The sequence below is a fragment of the Schistocerca serialis genome, chromosome 5 (assembly GCF_023864345.2).
Source record: "Schistocerca serialis cubense isolate TAMUIC-IGC-003099 chromosome 5, iqSchSeri2.2, whole genome shotgun sequence".
NCBI lineage: Eukaryota > Metazoa > Arthropoda > Insecta > Orthoptera > Acrididae > Schistocerca > Schistocerca serialis.
Window position 1 is genome coordinate 118,299,080 of NC_064642.1, and position 20,674 is coordinate 118,319,753.

Sequence of the window (20,674 nt, forward strand, 5' to 3'; positions counted from 1 at the left end):
GGTAGTCTCCTTGTGACCCGTGTTTACATTTAGTGATTTTGCTGTTTCCTCTTTGCCTACTTCACTCACGTCAAATGAAAACAAAATTGATTTCTTTGGCCGGGAGCTATCATGTGAATTAAAATACAGTCACATCATTACGGATGGCTAAAATATGTTATTAGTTTCAGATTTTATTTTATTTCCACTTTTCTGCCAGTCAAGCATTAATTGTAACGTGGAACAATGAAGTTATTTTTATCGGTTTGCTGAAGAAATTTTCTTTTATTAATCTTTTCTGCTGAGGCAGTCAGTATATTTGAAACAAAGGGTTTAATTTCAAACTATTGGCTAGTTTCAACTGTTCAGTGCATTTCAAGTGTATGTTTTCATCTTCTAGCACGTATGGCATTATGCCATAACAAAGAACCAGACATGAGATAACAAAGTACTGGTACCCAAGGAAATTTACATCCCGAAACCACATTGAAAAGCTTAATATCAGGTCAATGCATACTTCACTGGGAATCTGGGACTCATTTAAAAATCAGCTCTTTGATGACGAGCCACTTAGAAGAATTTATAGCCCAGAAGATTATGTCGTTATTCAAAAAAATGTACTGGCACATTTGTGTGATATATCTTACAACGATATACTGTAGGGAAGCAGCCTACTCACGCCGTAGTAAATTCACATCAGTCTTTCCATTGTGTGCCACCCAGTCCGCTGCAACTAGCTCTGACGTCATAAATGTTGCGCAATACTTTAAAAATTAAGCAAATAACCTGAAACGATTATAGCATGTCAGGAGTAATACTAAAGTAATATGTGTTGAATATCAGTTCGATAACTTTAGCCATTTTCGAAATTTGGACGTTTTTCTGTAAAAATCATTGGCTAGAGACTCCAAAATTTATAATTAGCTTCCTTTTTCATAATAATTTAATAAAAACAGTACTTTGGGTTTCACAAATTAAAATTTTAGTGGAAATTCATGATTTTCTGGTTTTTGTCTTAAAACTTAAGGAAGCAAGATAGATTAAGTAGGCTAATAAATAAGGCTAGGATGTTTATACGAGGGCCGTTCAGAAAGTAACCTCCGGTTGATTTAAAAAAATACACTAAGTTAAATAAAAATATTTTAATATATACATCTTACAACTACATCTTTGCACTATTTTTCTACATAGTCTCCATAGCGATTGAGGCACTTATCGTATCTCTTCACAAGCTTTGAAATTCCTTCTGCATAAAAATCACCCGCTTGTGCCTGGAGCCAGCCTGTGACCGCATCTTTGAGCTCTTCGTCGTCATCAAACCGCTGTGACCCGAGCCATTTCTTCAAATGTATGAAGAGGTGATAATCACTTGGCGCCAGGTCTGGGCTGTAAGGTGGATGGCTGATAACGTCCCACTTGAAGGACTCAAGAGGGGCCGTTGTTCTGCGAGCAGAGTGAGGACGGGCGTTATCGTGCAAAAAACGATACCGGAAGTCAGCATACCACGGCGTTTGTTCTGTATAGCCCGTCGTAACTTTTTTATTGTTTCACAGTAAACGTCTTGATTAATGGTCGTACCACGTTCCATGAATTCAACCAACAACACCCCTTTGGCATCCCAAAACACCGTTGCCATCAGTTTTCTGGCAGAAAAATCTTGCGAGGCTTTTCTTGGTTTGGTAGGAGAATTTGAATGTGCCCACATCTTTGATTGTTCTTTTGTCTCAGGGTTCACGTACTTAATCCAGGTTTCGTCACCGGTCACGATTCTGTTTAACAGTGGTTCTCCTTCGTCCTCATAACGTGACAGAAAGTCTAATGCAGAGGCCATTCTTTGAGTTTTGTGGTGGTCGGTAAGAATTTTGGGCACCCATCGTGCACAGAACTTACGGTAACCCAATCTTGCTGTCACTATCTCGTACAAGAGTCTTAGAAATCTGTGGAAAACCAGTAGACAACTCCGACATTGAGAAACGTCGATTTTCACGAACTTTTGCATCAACTGTCTGAACGAGTTCGTCAGTCACCAATGATGGTCTACCACTCCTCTCTTCATCATGAACGTTTTCTCGTCCACTTTTAAATAAACGTACCCATTCACAGACAACTCCTTCACTCATAACTCTTGGTCCGTACACGGCACAAAGCTCACGATGAATAGCTGCTGCAGAATATCCTTTGGCTGTAAAAAACCTTATGACAGCACGCACTTCACATTTGGCGGGGTTTTCTATTGCAGCACACATTTCAAACTGCCACAAAAACTAAACTAGCGCAGGTACGACGTTCACTCGACCACGGCTTGATGCCGACTGACCTGTTGAGTGCGTGAACGCACAGATGGCGTCGCTACTCCCCCCACAACCCGCACTGTGAACAATCGGAGGTTACTTTCTGAACCGCCCTCGTATTTAAGTAGGTTGGAGATCCACTATAACTATGAAGATGTGAAAAGTTTCATTTGAATACCTATAAAACTATAGCGACAGCGTATCTCCAAAGGGCCAGTTCAGAGCTCGTCTACCGCGTGCAGTGTAATTAAATTAATTCTCTCGCCCAAAATATTTAACTTAGCCACGTCAAAATTTTATTACCAATACTTACCTGTGTGCTGAATGCACATTTAAATTAAGAGCTTCATCGGCCATCAGCAAGAGAAGCTATGATTTATTAGGTAACTTAAAGTGGTGCATTACTAGCCCAGCGGCTAGTCGGGAGAGCCGATTTGATCAGGCGTTCCCTTAGCCGTCCGCACCGCGGCTTTATATATAGGAACACTGCGCGAGGAAGCAAGACCCCAGTTCTCTCCAGACGCTGAACAGCACGCCATCTGTGTCGGGAGTCGCGTCGCGTCGATATCATTGCTACAAACAGCCTCGGATGCCGTATTAAGTTACTCGAGATACGCGTAACCATGAAATCATTTCCAAGTGAAGTGTTAATTCTGGGATGATTTTCTTTATCTAGCTTCAGTTTGTGTATTGTCGTATTTTCACGTGCCGCCGCGGGACAAACATTCTACCATTATTTAGCGTGGCGTTTGATGAACCTAAACATCAAATTATGGCAAGCATTCATTTTGACATTTAATTTGGATATTTATAGTTGCATCAGTGCATTAGACTCTGAACTGCTCTGTTAGTTAGGTTGTGTGGATTCTTTTGTTTTTCATCTGTGACTTTCAGAATATACTCAACTATTTTAGAAAATCGTTTTTGATTATAAATCCCGGACAATCTCCTAATTCCTCAGAGCTATAAGCTGCAACTGTAAGTGTATTCTCAGATGAAGTGGGGCACAAGGAATTCTAATTATATTATATCACAAATTATCCATGTCACAAGGCCAGAACCAATGGTTTGAGGAGCATAATAGTAAACTTGAAACACACAGCCTGGAATCAAGGACTATGTCAAGACAACTATTTATTTCGCTTTTTCTTTCTTTTCCAACAAACCTCTTTCATTTTCTCATAATGATGTCCTTCATCTCACCACTTGGCACCAGTTGTTTTTCTGTTTGTTTTAGCTTCCTGAGGATCTCTGAATTTCTTGACTTCTGGTCTGAATTTGTCTCTGTTGAGTAAGGTCTCTTGTTCAATCTTAATTTCTTCTACATTTTCTTTTGTTCTGCCTCCCCACCCGTTTTCGTTGCCTGTTTTCCTGTTTAGGAAGTCTTCGTTCAGTCTCATTAGATGTCCACAGAGTGTAACACGTCTTTCCCTGATCTCATCTGTCTTATTAAGACAGAATGAATATTTCCTTATTTGGTCTCTAAACACCATTGCTGTCTTTGTTCTTGATTGGACCTAATATTTTTCGCTCGATTCTTCTTTGTGTCTTCTCTCAATCTTCTAGTGTCTTTTGCGTCTGGGTTACAGTAGTGTTTTTGACCTGCACACGACTTCTGGTTTTACAACTGTACTGTAAAGTCAGTATTTAATATCCTTAGAAAAACATTTTTTTTTTTTTTTTTTTTTTTTTGTACAGATTTCTCACTTTCACGTATCTTCTTTTCATTTTTTCAGTCCTGATTTTAATTGCTTCTTTTTCACTTTTTATGTTTATGTTTTCAGCCATATATTTAAAGTTGTTTATTATATAGATGACACCATAATTGGTTTTTGAGTTTCTTGGTGATTTATTTTCATTGGTCATATATTCTGTCTTTCCAAACTATATTTGTAGACCTACCTTCTCAGCTATTTTCTTCAGAAGTTCTAGTCTTTTCTTTGCATTTTCCCAGGCTCTATCTCCTTATAACAAGACTGTCTGCGAAGGCAAAACAATTTATTGCTTCTTTCAACTTACCCAACTTTAGGTAATTATCAGCTTTTTGTTTGTCTTCCTCTATTTTCCATTCTCTTATAACTTTTTTCCAGCACACAGTTGAATAATAACAGTGACATGCTGTCTCCTTGTTTTACTCCTGATAGAAGTTGAAAGGGACAAGAAGTTGTTCCAAGAAAGCTAACTTTAGATATCGTGTTTGTAAGAGTTTGCTCGCTTATTTCCAAAGTTTTCCTATCTAGCACAAATTCCTTTGGAGCCTCTGTCTACTGAATCATAGGCCATTTTACAATTGACAAATATTAACACTATCATTTTATTTGATATTTACATATTTGCAATTATTTATTTAAGGTTTAGAATTAGCTTTGGACAGGATCTGTTACTTCTAAACTCCACTTAATACTCTCCAATCTGTTTATCTAACTAAGGATTTAACATATCCAGAAGAGCTTTCAGTAAGAGTTTGTTTCATTAACACAATCTTCCAATTTTTTGGAATTGTTTCAGTGACCCCTACATTATCTTTTTTTTTTTTTTTCTATAATTGTGACACCCAAATTTTCACTATCTTTTCGGACTTCTGTTGTGAGGCCACTTTCATCTGTGGCTTTGTTGAATTTTAATTGTTTGAAGTAAACTTTAATTATACTTTGAATTTTCATTTTGAATATTATCATGGAATAACAGCTGTTTGGTCGATTTTTCACAGTTCAATAGCTTTTTGAAATAAGCTGCCATTACTTACAGTTTTCTTCACTGTTAAGTGCAGATTTTCCATTCACTTGGCTGAAGCATAGCATTTGCAGAATGTGCCCTGAGATATAGTTCTTGAATGTTATGTAATAGTCTTTGTATTACTTTTTGTTTTAATATGCCTCTACACTTTTAAGTTATTTATTTTCAAAGTACATCTTTTGTGTCGTAATACTTTTATCTGTTCTCTTCTTCTCAAACAGACAGATTTTCCAATTACTGCTTCTTTGCCTGCTATACTAGCTGTTCCAAGCCCTCTTTTTTTTCTAAGTGCTTCATTACATTTATTATTCCACCATCCCACGCGACCGCTACGGTCGCAGGTTCAAATCCTGACTTGGGCATGGATGTGTGTGGTGTCCTTAGGTTAATTAGGTTTAAGTAGTTCTAAGTTCTAGGGGACTGACGACCTCAGATGTTAAGTCCCATAGTGCACAGAGCCATTTGAACCATTCCACCATCTGTGTTTTCTTTGCTTGTTCTCTGGAGCTGTTTCAAATGCAATATATTTGTTTCTGTAAAGTTGTTGGATCAGTTTTCACTTCCTTCTGCATCTTTTGAAAATTGCATTCCTTTTGTTTCATAGTTTCATTATTAATTCCGTTTATCTTATTGGTTTGTTTCATGATTTTATGTTTTGGAATAAATCTCATGTGGGTCTCAGTTGGGTAGTGATTGAATTAACTTCCATTTCTCTCTTGACTCTAATGTTCCTGATTTCTTGAAAATTATATATGTAAATAGTGATACGATCAATCTGAAACTCTCCCAAGTTGGGATTTGGTGATATCCATGTTTTTTACTTTATATGTATTTTTCTAAAGTGTGTTGTCATGATTTTAGGATAAAATGACTTGTAAATATCTACTAATCTTGACCATTTGTTGTAGTTCCTTTCTTACATTCTTTTTTGAACTTTCAACAGGCTGTTTTCCAGATCTTCCCAAAAGTTTTCTACTTTGCCTCAGTTTCTCTTGTCTTCATTTGTTGGTGCTGGGCAACAGAATATTTAGCAATATTTATTCTTGAATTTTATTGTTATAACAGTGTCTTTCACTGAAGGATTAAAAATAAACATTTTGGATAATACTTTATTGAATTAAGAAGGCCGTTATTAAAATTCATAGACTTGAGATGAAAACTCTAACTACCGGTTTACCTTTAAAAAAATTGATAGTTCTCACAATCTAGTGTTAGGTCACTAGCACACCCTGTTTCTTGGATGGCTGGCAGCAGCATGTTGTTGCTGTTCAAAAAGTATTTCGTTTGTTTCAGTTTCCCAACTTTGTGGAGAGAGTTAATATTTATGGTTGCATGGCTCCAACAGAGTGATGTGCACATGTTCAGTAAAAGAGAATCATTTCACAGTAGCAAAGGTGCATAATATGGTTCCATTATCTTTTTTTTCCCTAAAAACACATATTTTATAAACAACAGAACTGTCATAACATTTAGTGAATTAGCAAAATCTAACCTAGGCATTTTTCAAACCAAAATGTAGATTACAAAATCATAGTATGCTAGTATTCCAATCTTTACATACAGTAGCTCACTCCACCCCAAAATAGTCATTCTGTGGGAGTCACTCACTACGCTGACATCTCCTCGTTACTCTCGTGAGCAAAATGTCCGCAGTTAGCTATCAAACATGCAGCGATTATGTAATATAGTCATGAGAGTTTGTCTCGTAAACTGTACATAAGTATGTTACCAGTGATGTTCACTTAATATATCTGTGTGACTCAATATGTGAACTTCGATGAGATGCATGATTTTGTATGAATAATTTTTGATGAATATATTTGTGGATCTATGATATTTTGAACCAGCACCATAATTTTTACTACTTGAATATTTATTCATTTCTGTGACTTTATCAAAAACTAGTGTGTGCACTATTTCAATACCACGCAGCCATTGTGTTCTGTTAATATTGTGTTCAAAAAGAACTATGACTCCATAGTGTGATTATGTTGTTAATGCACTTTCATGTATAGAGAGTGATGGTATCCACTTGCATATGATGTCTGACATTAAATTGGATCTGGAAACTGTAATGTTTGTGGTGACAATAAACAAGAAAAAAAGCTTCCTCACATGAAAATTTGTGTCTGTACATCATTAGTACAAATCCTGGAAATCAATTTACAGCCGTTCTACAACACTTTGATCATCAAGACTCCAAGGGCATAATGGACAATGCACGAAAGCACCATCACAAGCTCACGTCGACATTATGGCCACCAAATTTGCCTGATCTGAACCCAATGGAACACATCTGGGTCACTACTGGGGGCCGTTCTACAACACTTTGATCATCAAGACTCCAAGGGCATAATGGACAATGCAGGAAAGCACCATCACAAGCTCACGTCGACATTATGGCCACCAAATTTGCCTGATCTGAACCCAATGGAACACATTTGGGTCACTACTGGGAGCTGTGCACCCACTAAACACAGAACTGTAATTTATGGGAACTATGTGACCTGTGCATAAACATCTGGTGCCACATACCTCTGGAAAGGGTGTTAAAAGTTAAGTAGAGAAAAAGTAAAAAATGGAAGGTAGAACACAGAAGACCTTGTAAAATTCTTACCACAGAAGGGGAAATTGACATTGAAACTAAAAGAAGCAGCAGCAAAAGGAAATATACCATGGATCCCTACTTGTCACTGGTGACGCCACCTCCTACAAACCAACATTCCTCATGCCCACAGCCTTGGTGCTATTGAACCCCACCTCTGTTACTTGCCACCCATCCTCATGTGGTATTCTGTCACCCACCCATACTACACAACAATCCTGGTCCATCCTTATGCCACTCCCACTTCCACTCCCTTGTAACAAGGGTCATATCCCTATGCAAGACCTTGGTGCAAGGACTGCTCAATTCACTTTCCCAGCACATTCTACTCTACTCTTGTCACAGGCTTATCCTATCACATCAGAAGCAGAGCCACCTGTGAAACCAGCCACGTCACATATCAACTCGCTGGAATTTCTGCACAGCATTTTATGTGGGCATGACAAGTCCTACAAGAGAGTTCAGGAATTTAAATACCTGGGAGCACTTTTCACAGAAAACTTGTTATATAGATCAGGGATGAATGCCAGGATCCAAGCAGGAAACTGATCCTCCTACATCCTAACACATTTGGTTCTCTTGAGAAAGTTCAAGATTTGGTCACATAAACCACTGACTCAACCCACTGTACTTTATGGCTGTGAGATGTGAGATTATATTTGAGACAAAAGTATTGTGGAAGATGTTCTAGCCAGTCAAAGGTGAATTGAGGATCAGCCACAACCATGACCTAGATAAACAGTACCGAGATGAATATATAGCAGGAATCGTCAGAAGCAAGGGCAGCTAAAGTGAGCTGGACTTGTGGCACAGATGACTTTAAGACCTCAAGATGACAGCAGAGTATGTCGAAACTGGCTGTTTTAAATAAAGAAATATTTATGCAATCTTGACTTCATCTTTTTTTTAATTTTTTGCAATGCAGGGGGTTCTTTCCTCGTTATGATCTTCTTACTCATTTTGGAGGGACCTAACCTTCACACCAGACTTCTCCTGTGAAATGACTACTGAAATGTAGTAACAGGTGCTAGTAGGTTCACAAACAAGGGTTTATTTATCCAATTATAAATTGGTTTAACTTCTGATTGACAATAACTTCTTACAGCCAATTACAAGTACAGACTTTCATTATGCTTCTGAGTCAAATTCAGTTCGATGTTATGTCTCCCTGGTTACCAAGTCCCACGATTGCAGAACTCTGTCGTGGATGGAGCTCCGTGGCACACTGCACTGCTCTGCAGACTCTGAGCCCCAACTGCTCTGACGTCACAAGCAGCCATTTGGTGCCCCCGCAACACCTCCAAAATAAATTCTCACATCAATCCAAATAGAACCTAATTTCCTTTTACCTATATCTAATATTACTTAAACCTCATCTTTTGGAACTCAGTTCCCAGCATTATAAATATTTCTATAAACGCAAATACACATGTTCTCACAATCTCAATTCAGCAGTAAGGGTGCACGTCACCAACTGTCAATGACCACCAGCACCCCTACAGCAAGTAAAACAGACTGTTCCAATTGTTTTCTCAAAATGAGAAAATTCAATTGGATGGAAGACTACAGGTGGCCTCCACACAGGAGGAGACACAGGGAAGGACAAGTTGGAGGTAGACTAATGGCCTCCATGAAAACCTGCAACAGTCAGCAGTAGATGTGGACAGACACCAGATGGATGGAATTATTTATATTCAGCCACAACTTTCCTTATGATGTATAAAAAACCAAGAAGAGATAGAGAAAGATTAGGGTATTAGTTTGTCAGCTGCATGTTCCATGTATCATAATTGTGATCTGTCACTTTGATGCCAAACAAATCAATTTTACAATACATTTCTAGAAAGAGTTATCAGAGGATATGATTTCAGTTTGTGTTTGAAAGTAATTCTATCTATTGAATTCCTTAAGTATTACACGATTTAGAATAGCACCTCAATTCATCAGAAAGTGTCCTAATTCACATAAATTTTGTCAAGAGAAGCATATGGAATCATGCCCGGCAGAAACACATATTTCATAATAAATCTTTCATAATAGTAAGCATATACTCAGCACCTGCAAGTAATTTTAATCTGCTCATAAACCACATTGAAGCTCTGTTGACCCATTTTAAAGTAAAAATAACAAAAGAATAGTGGTTGCTAGTGATTTTGATGTACATTTTCTTAAAAACTCTTCCAGTAAGAATTAATCCCAGTTTGGTAACATTATCATTCAACTTAATTCCTACCATAAACTTGCAACTAGGGCAGCTAATTTCTCACTAACAGCCATTGATATCTTTGTAGAAACATCTAATGAACAACATTATATCACAAAACCAATAGTCAATCATCTCTCAGATCATGATGTGCAATTCATTTTGTTAATTTGAATACTGAACAGGATATAAAATCTATTAGATCTGAGTTCAAGATGGTAGTCAGTACACCAAAAATTGATTTTCAGGACACTCCCCAAGAGGTGAACTGGACTGATGGATACAGTGCCCATGGCACAAATGAATAATACAACACTTTTATTATTTAAGCCCTTAGTTTATTTGAGTACTATTTCCCCCCCAAAATACCCCAGATTAGACTAAAGTCTACAAAGAAACCATGGACAACTCAAAGAATAAAGACATCTGCAAACCAAACAGGAAATTGTATCTGTCAGTCACAAACAGGTTTGATGTTGATGCATACTGAAAAATATTAAATACAGTAATATGAACATCAAGCAAATGCAATGAGAAAAAGATAATCAAATGAGATAACAAAATATATGCAATATGGAATACAGTGAAGGACGAGACTGCTAGAACCAGACTTGAAGAGGGAGCAGGTAGCATTAATAAATGAGACATTGGTAACAGATGTGAAAGGTGTTGCAAAACTTTTTGACAAGCATTTCGAATGTAGTGCACCTGCTGTTGTTCAGTGAATTTCTGGAGGTGGACATTGTAGCCTAGAAGTTTTTGAGGCCACTGTTACTTGTTTATATTAACCATCTGACTTGACCACATTACTATATCTTGAGGCCACAGGCTTCTTTCTCGATGATGCCACGTCTGCACCACCTGGAAATCTCCAACATCAATCACGACAAAATAAATTCACATGAAGCTTCATTATTGTGTCTGTATTTCACCTCCATTATATGCGTTCCATATGATATTGTATTACAGCATATGACTTCTGAAAAGTTCACAATGCAGACTGACTTTGTCTCCGTCCTCTCTGGTCTTCCGCTCGCAAGTGATGTCATGGCCACTGTTATGCCAGGTAACGTTACTACCGCTACTGTATTATTTAACTGATACTCTCCACCATAGTATGACTGCAAACTTCCTGTCATTCTGCTCACTGACCAGAATTCTATATTTAAACTTAATACACACTATCTCTTATGGAATAATAAACTGAAAATTTATGCGATATTTGTGGTTTGTAACTACTACCTGGACGGCTTTTTTTTTTTTTAACTAAAACCAAATTTGTTCCATCTGATGTATGGAATTAATGTATTACAACCTCATTAAAGGTGTAATATTTCTTGTTTGGGAAAAATTGTTGATAATACACTTTTTACAACAACAGTAAGATAAAGTTATGTAAACACATAGGTGAAATGCAATATAAATTATTCATGCTTTCAAACTAGGAAATATAATCTAATTCAATAAAGAAGGCATGAAAATAAATTCACTGGCTACAAAACTATACATTTGTTTTCTAACTAATATGCCTTTTAGAGAACCTAGTTAGCCCAAAATCTCATTATGATCACTGAGTACTGTATTGTATCATTCAATGAGTTCTACAATAATCGAGTTAAAGAATGGAAACAACGACAAAAAACTGAGGAAAGGCGCGCATACAGTAAATTCAAGGTGTTTATTAGCTTTTGAGAGAGAGAGAGAGAGAGAGAGAGAGAGAGAGAGAGAGAGAGAGAGTTTGTTTGAAATTTATAGGTATACTTACCGTCCTCTGATATTGATGGCTTGAACACATCACTGGGAACAGACTGAACCTCATGCAAATCCCATACTTCTATCCCTTCTGCACTTCCAGCAGCTATAGCAGCTCCTAAAGCAGTTGCCTCAGTCATCAGTGGTCTGACTGCAACACATATTTTATGAAGATTTACATTTCCTGTCAAACTTTTATAGCAAGCCATAGACAGAGAACAGAAAAATTATCTGTGGTAGTATACCTATTGTGGCATAGCCACTTACACCACCCAAACGGAACAAGACAGCAATTACCTTCATAGTTGCAATGAGTCATATCTCTATTGTTACATGTTTTCTCACGTGAGCCAGCTAACAGTTTCAGCCGTGAGATGTCACTACCATCCACGCCTTGGAATGTTACATACATTATACTAAATTAAATTCCACGTTTGCCATATGACAAATGGAACAGAACCTGGTGTGACAGTTCATTATGCCAGTAGATAACAATAGTGTTAATTTCAGCCAACAACAGTGTTAATTTCAGCATCATATCTGTAGTAAACTTAGAGATATAGAAAACCACACAAAACACATTATTTAGAACTTTCAAAAATCAGCAATGTCCTGTGTTCATAAGTAGTAATGAACAGCCAATGAAGGAATTTAAAGAAATTTATAGCTTTCCAGAAACAAGGATAAAGTTTTCTGTAAAACACTTTACTATTTCCATAACAATTTTTATTCTTATTGAGATCATGTTTTTTTCATAATTTAATACCAATTGCAATTGTTTTGTAACTTGGGTGATTGAACGAATATCTGACATGTGAATAATCGCAATTATCAAGAATTAAAAGATCACGAAGTATCGTAAAGTATTATATAATGAACTTGAATGATGACTGTGCAAATTCCATTTTTTTTTTTTTTTTTTTTTTTTTGAATTGTAGCTTTATTTAAAGTAACTTAATTTCCACATGGTGTGCTGTGCAGCCAAAACCTAGTGAATGTTGTATTTTAAACTGTAACTAGTGTGGACTTGGTGGTGCAAAACTGTACATAAAATTGACAATATAACAGAGTATTTGTTCTATGAATCTCTCTCACTTGATAATTAGCCAGAGTTGAAACTGAAAATGTTTTTCACCCTGTAAATACATTTAGCGCAGCTCGTTTCTATTACCATTTTTCTAGTCGAGAAATATTATTCATCACTTCAGAGCAGGTGTGTGCTGTGAAACATCACCGAAAGCTGGGTGGAGCATTTATTAGTGTGCTGCATATTCCCTGTTGTGCCATTATTAATTTGTAAAATTTTTCACCCTGAGAATTTTCACACGTGAATAAATCCAAACTAAGAGAATGTGTATAATGTACATGAAAAATTAAGAATGCAGACATGTACATAGGCTAGGAAGTACCTTCTCCTGTATGACTAAGGACATCAGTGTTAGTCCAAGCTCAGGTAAGGAAGAGCTGTCAAATGAAGTAGAAAGGAAAGTAGATTGAGGTCTAACATTACAACAGCAATGAGTTCATCAGAGAGGTGCACAAGTCATCCAAAACTCAACTCGTGCTTATCTCATACAACATTCTGAAAACCAAGGAACAAAGCAGTTAGGTAAAGGCAATATTTCTTGACTTCCAAAAAGGATTTAATTCAGGACCATACCCATACTTATTAATGAAAGTATGATCATGTGGAACCATCAACAGATCAAAAACCGAGTTTAGGCATGTCCAAGGGAAGAGTGTTGGGATGCTTGCTGTCCATATTGTGTATTCATGACATGGCAGACAATAATCATTTCAGACCTTCTGCTGATTAAGTGGATAATATAATGAGGTATTGTCTGAAAAGCCGTACAAATATTCAATCAGATCTTGATAAGGTTTCTAAGTGTAAGAAAGATACATAATTTGCCTGAAATGTTCAGAAATGTACAATTGGGCACTTCAGTAGACACAAAAATGTAGTACCCTATGACTGCAATATCAATGAGTCACAACTGTAATCAATCAACTAATACAATTGCTTGTATGCAACAATTTGTATGGATATGAAATGGAATAATCACATTGGGCCACTCACAAATAAAACAGATGGCTGGCATCAGTTGATTGTCAGGATACCGGGGAAACACAGTCGTTCTACAAAAGAGAATGCTTAATAAACGCTTGTGTGACCCATTCTAGAATATTACTCAAGTGTGTGAAGCCCATTCCATATAACATTAATGAGGGTTACTGAACATGTACGAAGAAGTGTGGCACAAATGGTCACAGGTTTATTTAATTTATGGCAACTGTCACAGTGATGCTGAAAAACTTGAACTGACAACAACTATCCTGCGAAAGCCTACATATGAAGTTTGAAGAACAAGTATAAACTGAAGAATCAAAAAATATACTTTGTTTATTTAAATTTTATTTTCATGGACCCACCAAAATGATGGCTTTTGCAAATGTCACAAATAATAGTATTACAATAATTATACTTACAAAATATGTTACATATGTTCTTTGCAGGTCTTATACCTATTTTGTACATTTCAAACAATGGAAAATTTGGGCTAGAACAACAACAATATGAATTAGGATAGATCGCTGCTCACCTTTTAAAGGTGTTGAGTGGCACACACACACACACACACACACACACACTGCTCACTTGCATATGACTACTGTTGTCTCCAGGCCCTGAGACCTGACTGCCTCATGCCTCAGCACCTGGAGATGACAGTGATCATACACTGTGTGTGTGTGTGTGTGTGTGTGTGTGTGTGTGTGTGTTGAATGACTTCGTCAGATAGCTTAACAATATCCAACAGTCTACCTTGAAATGTGCCTGCTGCTGAATGCCTCCCAATGCAGTGAGTATAAATCTTTCCTAATTTATATAGTCACTGGTTCATATTGCCCACCAGGTACTAAAATTCATATGTTGAAATCAGTACCTTTATGCGTTCTTAGAGAGTTTGGTAGCATGTTAAACCAAATCAAACCACTAATGCATGGGCTTGGATCTATCATTCTCTCCTTTTAATTCTGAACTTAGGTTGGTTATTCTTCTTTTTCTGCCTGGACTTACCCTGCATCTCCACAGGGTTGGCATGTTATTTTGGATTTGATGCTGGTTATGGTAGTGGGTGATCGCTTGCCATTCCTGAGCCACCACTCCCCCCCCCCCCCTCCCCCCTCCCTCCAAGGACAGAGCTTTCGTACACCTTCTCTCTGCATCTAGAGTTCTCTCATGTGCAAGTTTGAGAATATTTTCTAAATGTTTGCGAATCACACAACTGTGTTTGAAAGTGTAAGTGTGTACCAGTATGGTATTCAGCTAGTTGGATGTGGAAAATGCCAGGCTGGACAGCACACCAGCCCTCATTATTAGTCTGCTAGGCAGATTTGATCCAGGATTGGTGCACCTCCTCACGCCTCAGAAGTGGGTGCTGTAATGTGCGTGGTTATCTGGGGAGGTCTAATTAATTAAGTTGGTCCACCCTTAAAAATGTAACTAATTTAAATATGAATAAAGAATATACTGTTAAGTATCTGTGTTGCGCAAACACTTCATTATACAATTATTTATGGCCAAGTCTTATTCCCCTTTGCTGTGTCAACAATATTCTGCTGCCTCCTTTATATATCACTTCCATAGTGACCATGAAGAAAAGGTGAGACTATTTACAGCAAATGCAGAGGCACTGAAACACTCATTCTTCCTCCACTCCATACACAAATGAAATGGATAGAGGCTCTAATATGTGGTACAACAGGAAGTACCCTGCATCCTGCATTTTGCTGTAGTTTGTGAAGGGCAGATGTAGATCGAAGAAGAGTAGGGAAGGAAATTAACCACATCCCTTCCAAAGGAACCTTCCTGGCATTCATCTAAGCAATTAACATAAATCAACTTAAACATGAATCTGGATGGTCACATGGTGGATTTAACCTCATTTCCCCAAAATGTGAACCTGTTGTCTTACCAAAGCACCACCTAGCCTATTATCAAATGAACTGAGAATGTGAAAGCACGTGCCAGATGCATCTTCGACAGTAAAAGGAGCAAGAGATCCCGATTAGTTGCAAATGACAAACTGCAGCAAAATATCAGCTGTACTGCAGACAAAGACAACTACACAAAAATCAGTATGTAGTATTAAGATATATATTCTGTTAATAATGTTGTGAATGTAATTAACATAAGCCCAAAACTTGACATTATCACGCAAAATTTTTGCCTGTTACAACACTGAGCATGGTGAAAGTTCAGCAAAACATGTATGGATGTTGAAGAAGAAAATTGTGTATGATACAGCAGAACCCTATATTTTCTTGATTATTTGTAGAAGTGGTTTTGTGGAAGTTCTAAGGGACCAAACTGCTGAGGTCATCGGTCTGTTTTAGTGCGCAAGCTCCCTCAGTAATTAGGGTAAAATTTGTTTATAAAACACATTTAACGAATTTTTGTCAATTATAATTTAGAAATAATTACTAAATGCTGAATGAGTGGCGATCAGAGCAACACAGCTTAGTGTACTTCACTAGGTGAGGACCATCGCTGCACTGGTCAGACTGTCACATTTAGCCAGCGACCAGTAGTAGTAGTAGTAGTAGAAGCAGTAGCAGCAGAAGAAGAAAATAACTTGCAATAAACATGTTGACATGTTGTACTACAGTTAGTTGCCCATTTGTATATATACCGAGTGGTTGCATGTCATAGGACTTATTTGGGAATCGTATAACACTGATCATGATACCAAAAAATTTTTAGTTTTGCTACTTCTACAAAAAAGTGATAAGAAATATTTTATGAATGAAGTCTGAAAATGAATTAGTTGCCAGAATATCCTATTTTCTTTAAGAAAGGAAAAGAACATTTTTTCATAAAGCTAAGAGACATGGAAAAGCAGAGGTTATATTTTGGTACTAATCATCATGTTTAATGAAAATAAAGACAACCTGAAATACTAACAAGGTTTTAAAATAAACTTAAATTTTATATGAATATGATAGAAGGAGAAAGTACACACAAGTACTGTATACATTACAGACTACGAAAAATAATTTAATAAATTTCTGAAGCTGAATAATATCTTCGGCACTGAATATAAAGCACACTACTGTAAGCACTACAGCAACAGTGTAAACAAATAATTAGTAGCAGCTATCTTACAAGTATGTTACCATATCAATTGCCACATTCTCTGCATACTTGATAAGAAAATTTTTCTCAGAAAAATAACTGCATCAAAAGTATAGAATGTATAATGATGTTTATGTTACACTCATACTTGGTCTTGTAGCAGCACAGTATATCACAGCAATGTGAGCAGGTTTGAATATGGCAGATTGATATGTCTAAAGGAAATACATTATTCACAGCTTAACATTTCTATTTGTGCAGAGCATGCTGCTGCAACACTTGTGGGTGCTAGGAACCAGTGGACAGAAGAGAAACGTACAAAGCAGCTAGCATGCAGTGGATTACACACAGTGTTCACAACATGTGACGTCCATCATTTTATTCGCATGCTCGCAACAGACTGTACTGCTTCACCAGTAGAGTTAGTTTGAGACTGAAATACTGTATCAATTTACATCAACAATTTGATGCTGTCTGCTGTGGACCAGGCTTCCATCATGCATTCTACAATTTAGGCTTACACTGTCCAGAGATAATCAAACCTCAAAGATTTGCTTAGTAGGAAAAGTGAGACAACAGAAAGCTATACACACACATCTCGCTTCAACCCATTCTTCACACTTGGCTCTATGTTGTATACTATCATGCTGACTACAATCAAGCAACATGCATTGTTGAGCAGCAAAACACACAAAAAATGTGGCAGTGTGAGGCACCAATGGAGCAAAGATTAATTTGGACTCCTATGTACTGAGACAATCTGATCATCATCATCACACACTTCTTGATGCCATAATTCCATGTGCCAGAGCATGGTCACATATGATGAGAAATGAGGAAGTCTTCTGTGTAGAATAATGGTCTCACTGCTTCTTCTGACATGTGTATTCACCTGAGACATCACCTACTAAACATTTATTGTCAAGCAATGTATTTACCACCATACTCCAGCAACTACTGGTAATCTAGCAAGGCTTTACAGAATTGTTCATAAATCATGTGTACTGAGATTCCCCTGTGACACAGCCAAACCCTCTTTGTACAGTGTGCAACAGGCCAAAATAAGTATAGTGTACCACATACAAAGCTGCTGTAGCACCTTACCTACAGAAAAATGTTTAGCTAAATAATAAATTAAAATATAATGAAAAGGAAAGTTGCCACTCACCATATAGTTGAGATGCTGAGTCGCAGTTAGGCACAAAATATTTGTGGCATTTATTTGTGACAGTCTTTTTGTTGTGCCTGTTTGTGACTCAGCATCTCCACTATATGGTGAGTGCCAACTTTTCTTTTCATAATACTGTTACATTCCATACTGGATTTTCCATTGTTTGATTAATAAATATAAAGATTGTTATTAAAACTGAAATTAATATGAAAATTTTATTTTAATGTTAAAGAAGTTTATGGGGGAAGCAGAAGCTTCCAGCTTTTCTGAACAGTGAAATTATACATAAATCTGGAGTACATGCCATAGACAGTAATGAACATCCACAGCATCAAAGCTGGCTGTTAAGAAATCAACAGCAGCCATTTCATAAACCAATCATTGCTAGAAAGTGCAAATAATGTTGTGCCTTTGTTTCTTGTACTTCAAACTCAGCATAAGATTGGTTTTTTAGACCAGTTGAGTTTATGGTTTGGAGGTAACTAGTTGATAGCTGCTGAAGTATGGTTGTCTAATTGGTAACAGGGAAGCAGTTTCTTTGGGGTAAATTGGATCTATCTTGCTGGGTTCATTAGTTCAGTACCAACTAATGTGGTTTAGGATTTTGTTTCTCCAAGTTACAGAGAGAAGAGGAGTAACTACTATCTTTCACAATAACAGACTGCGTAAAAAAAAACTATTGGGGGGGGAGGGGGGGGGGGGAATGGTCATCTACATTGATACTTCACAAGCCACCATACGGTGCATGGTGGAGGGTACCCAGTCATTTCCTTTCCTGTTCCACTCTCCACTCACAAGTAGAGCAAGGGAAAACTGACTGTCTATATCCCTCTGTATGAGCCCTAATTTATCATCTTATCTTCATGATCGTTACGTGCAATGTATGTTGGCAGCAGTAGAGTCGTTTAGCAGTCAGCTTCAAATGCCAGTTCTCTAAATTTTCTCAATAGTGTTTCTTGAAAATAATGTCTCCCTCCCCACAGGGGTTCTCAAAGCATCTTCATAACAGTTACATGTTGTTCAAACCCACTGGTAACAAATCTAGCAGCCCACCTCTGTATTTCTTTGATGTCTTCCTTCAATCCGACCTGGTATGGATCCCAAACACTCAAGCAGTACTAAAGACTAGGTCCACCAGCATCCTATATGCAATCTCCTTTACATGTGAACCACTCTTTCCTAAAATTATTCCAATAAATTGAAGGTGGCCATTCGCCTTCCCTACCACAGTTCTCAGATGCTCATTCCATTTCATATCACTTTGCAACATTACACTAAAATATTTAAACAACTTAACTGTGTCAAGCAGGACAGTACTAATTCTGTAGCCAAACATTACAGGTTTGATCTTCCTATTGTTGTTGTTGTTGTTGTTGTTGTTGTTGTCTTCAGTCTAGAGACTGGTTTGATGGAGTTCTCCATGCTACTCTATTCTGTGCAAACTTCTTCATCTCTGAGTACCTACTGCAGGCTACATCCTTCTGAATCTGCTTAGTGTATTCATCTCTTGGCCTTCCTATATGATTTTTACCCTCCACGCTCCCCTCCAGTACTAAATTGGTGATCCCTTGATGCCTCAGAATGTGTCCTACCAACAGATTCCTTCTTCTGGTCTAGTTGTGCCACAAATTTCTCTCCTCTCCAATTCTATTCGGTACCTTTTCATTAGATACATGATCTATTCATCTAATTTTCAGTATTCTTCTGCAGCACCACATTTTGAAAGTATCTATTCTCTTAACTATTTATTGTCCATGTTCCACATCCATACATAGCTACATTCCACACAAATACTTTTCTTCCTACTTACTGTGCATTACCTTACATTTTTCCACATTTAGAGCTAGCTGTCATTCATCACACCAACTAGAAATTTTGTCTAAGTCTTCTTATATCTTCAAACCATCACTCAACTTTGACAATTTACCATCCACCACAGCTTCATCAGCAAACAACCACAGATTGCTGCCCATCCTGTCCGTCAAATAATTTATGTATATAGAGAACAACAGCATTTCTATCACACTTCTCTGGGGCACTGCTGACAATACCCTTGTCTCCAATGAACGTTCGCCACTGAGGACAACATACTGGGTTCAATTATGCGAGAAGTCTTCAAGCCACTCACATATCTGTGAACTTATCCCATATACTTATACCTTCATTGTTGTTGTTGTGGTCTTCAGTCCAGAGACTGGTTTGATGCAGCTCTCCATGTTACTCTATCATGTGCAAGCTTCTTCATCTCCCAGTACTTACTGCAACCTACATCGTTCTGAATCTGCTTAGTGTATTCATCTCTTGGTCCCCTCTATGATTTTTACCCTCCACGCTGCCCTCCAAACCTAAATTTGTGATCCCCTGATGCCTCAGAAAATGTCCTACCAACCGGTCCCTTCTCCTAGTCAAGTTGTGCCACAAATTTCTCTTCTCCCCAATTCTATTCAATACCTCCTCATTAGTTATGTGATCTACCCATCTAATCGTCATCATTCTTCTGTAGCACCACATTTCGAAAGCACCTATTTTCTTCTTGTCTAAACTATTTATCGTCCACGTTTCACACATTCCATACAAATACTTTCAGAAACGACTTCCTGACACTTAGATCTATACTCAAAGTTAACAAATTTCTCTTCCTCAGAAACGCTTTCCTTGCCATTGCCAGTCTACATTTTATATCCTCTCTACTTTGACCATCATCAGTTATTTTGCTCCTCAAATAGCAAAACTCATTTACTACTTTAAGCATCTCATTCCCTAAGCATCACACAATTTAATTCGACTACATTCCATTATG

General features: G+C 37.4%; 1 protein-coding gene across 2 annotated transcripts in view; it reads right to left on the bottom strand.

Moving 5' to 3' along the window:
- LOC126480993 (glycerol kinase-like) overlaps nt 1-20,674 on the bottom strand; it is a 168,300-nt gene that overhangs the window by 42,016 nt on the left and 105,610 nt on the right. For both annotated transcript variants that reach the window (XM_050104437.1, XM_050104436.1), the window contains exon 10: nt 11,580-11,717. In XM_050104437.1, coding sequence (XP_049960394.1) covers nt 11,580-11,717 — 138 coding nt within the window. The remainder of the gene's footprint in view (nt 1-11,579; nt 11,718-20,674) is intronic.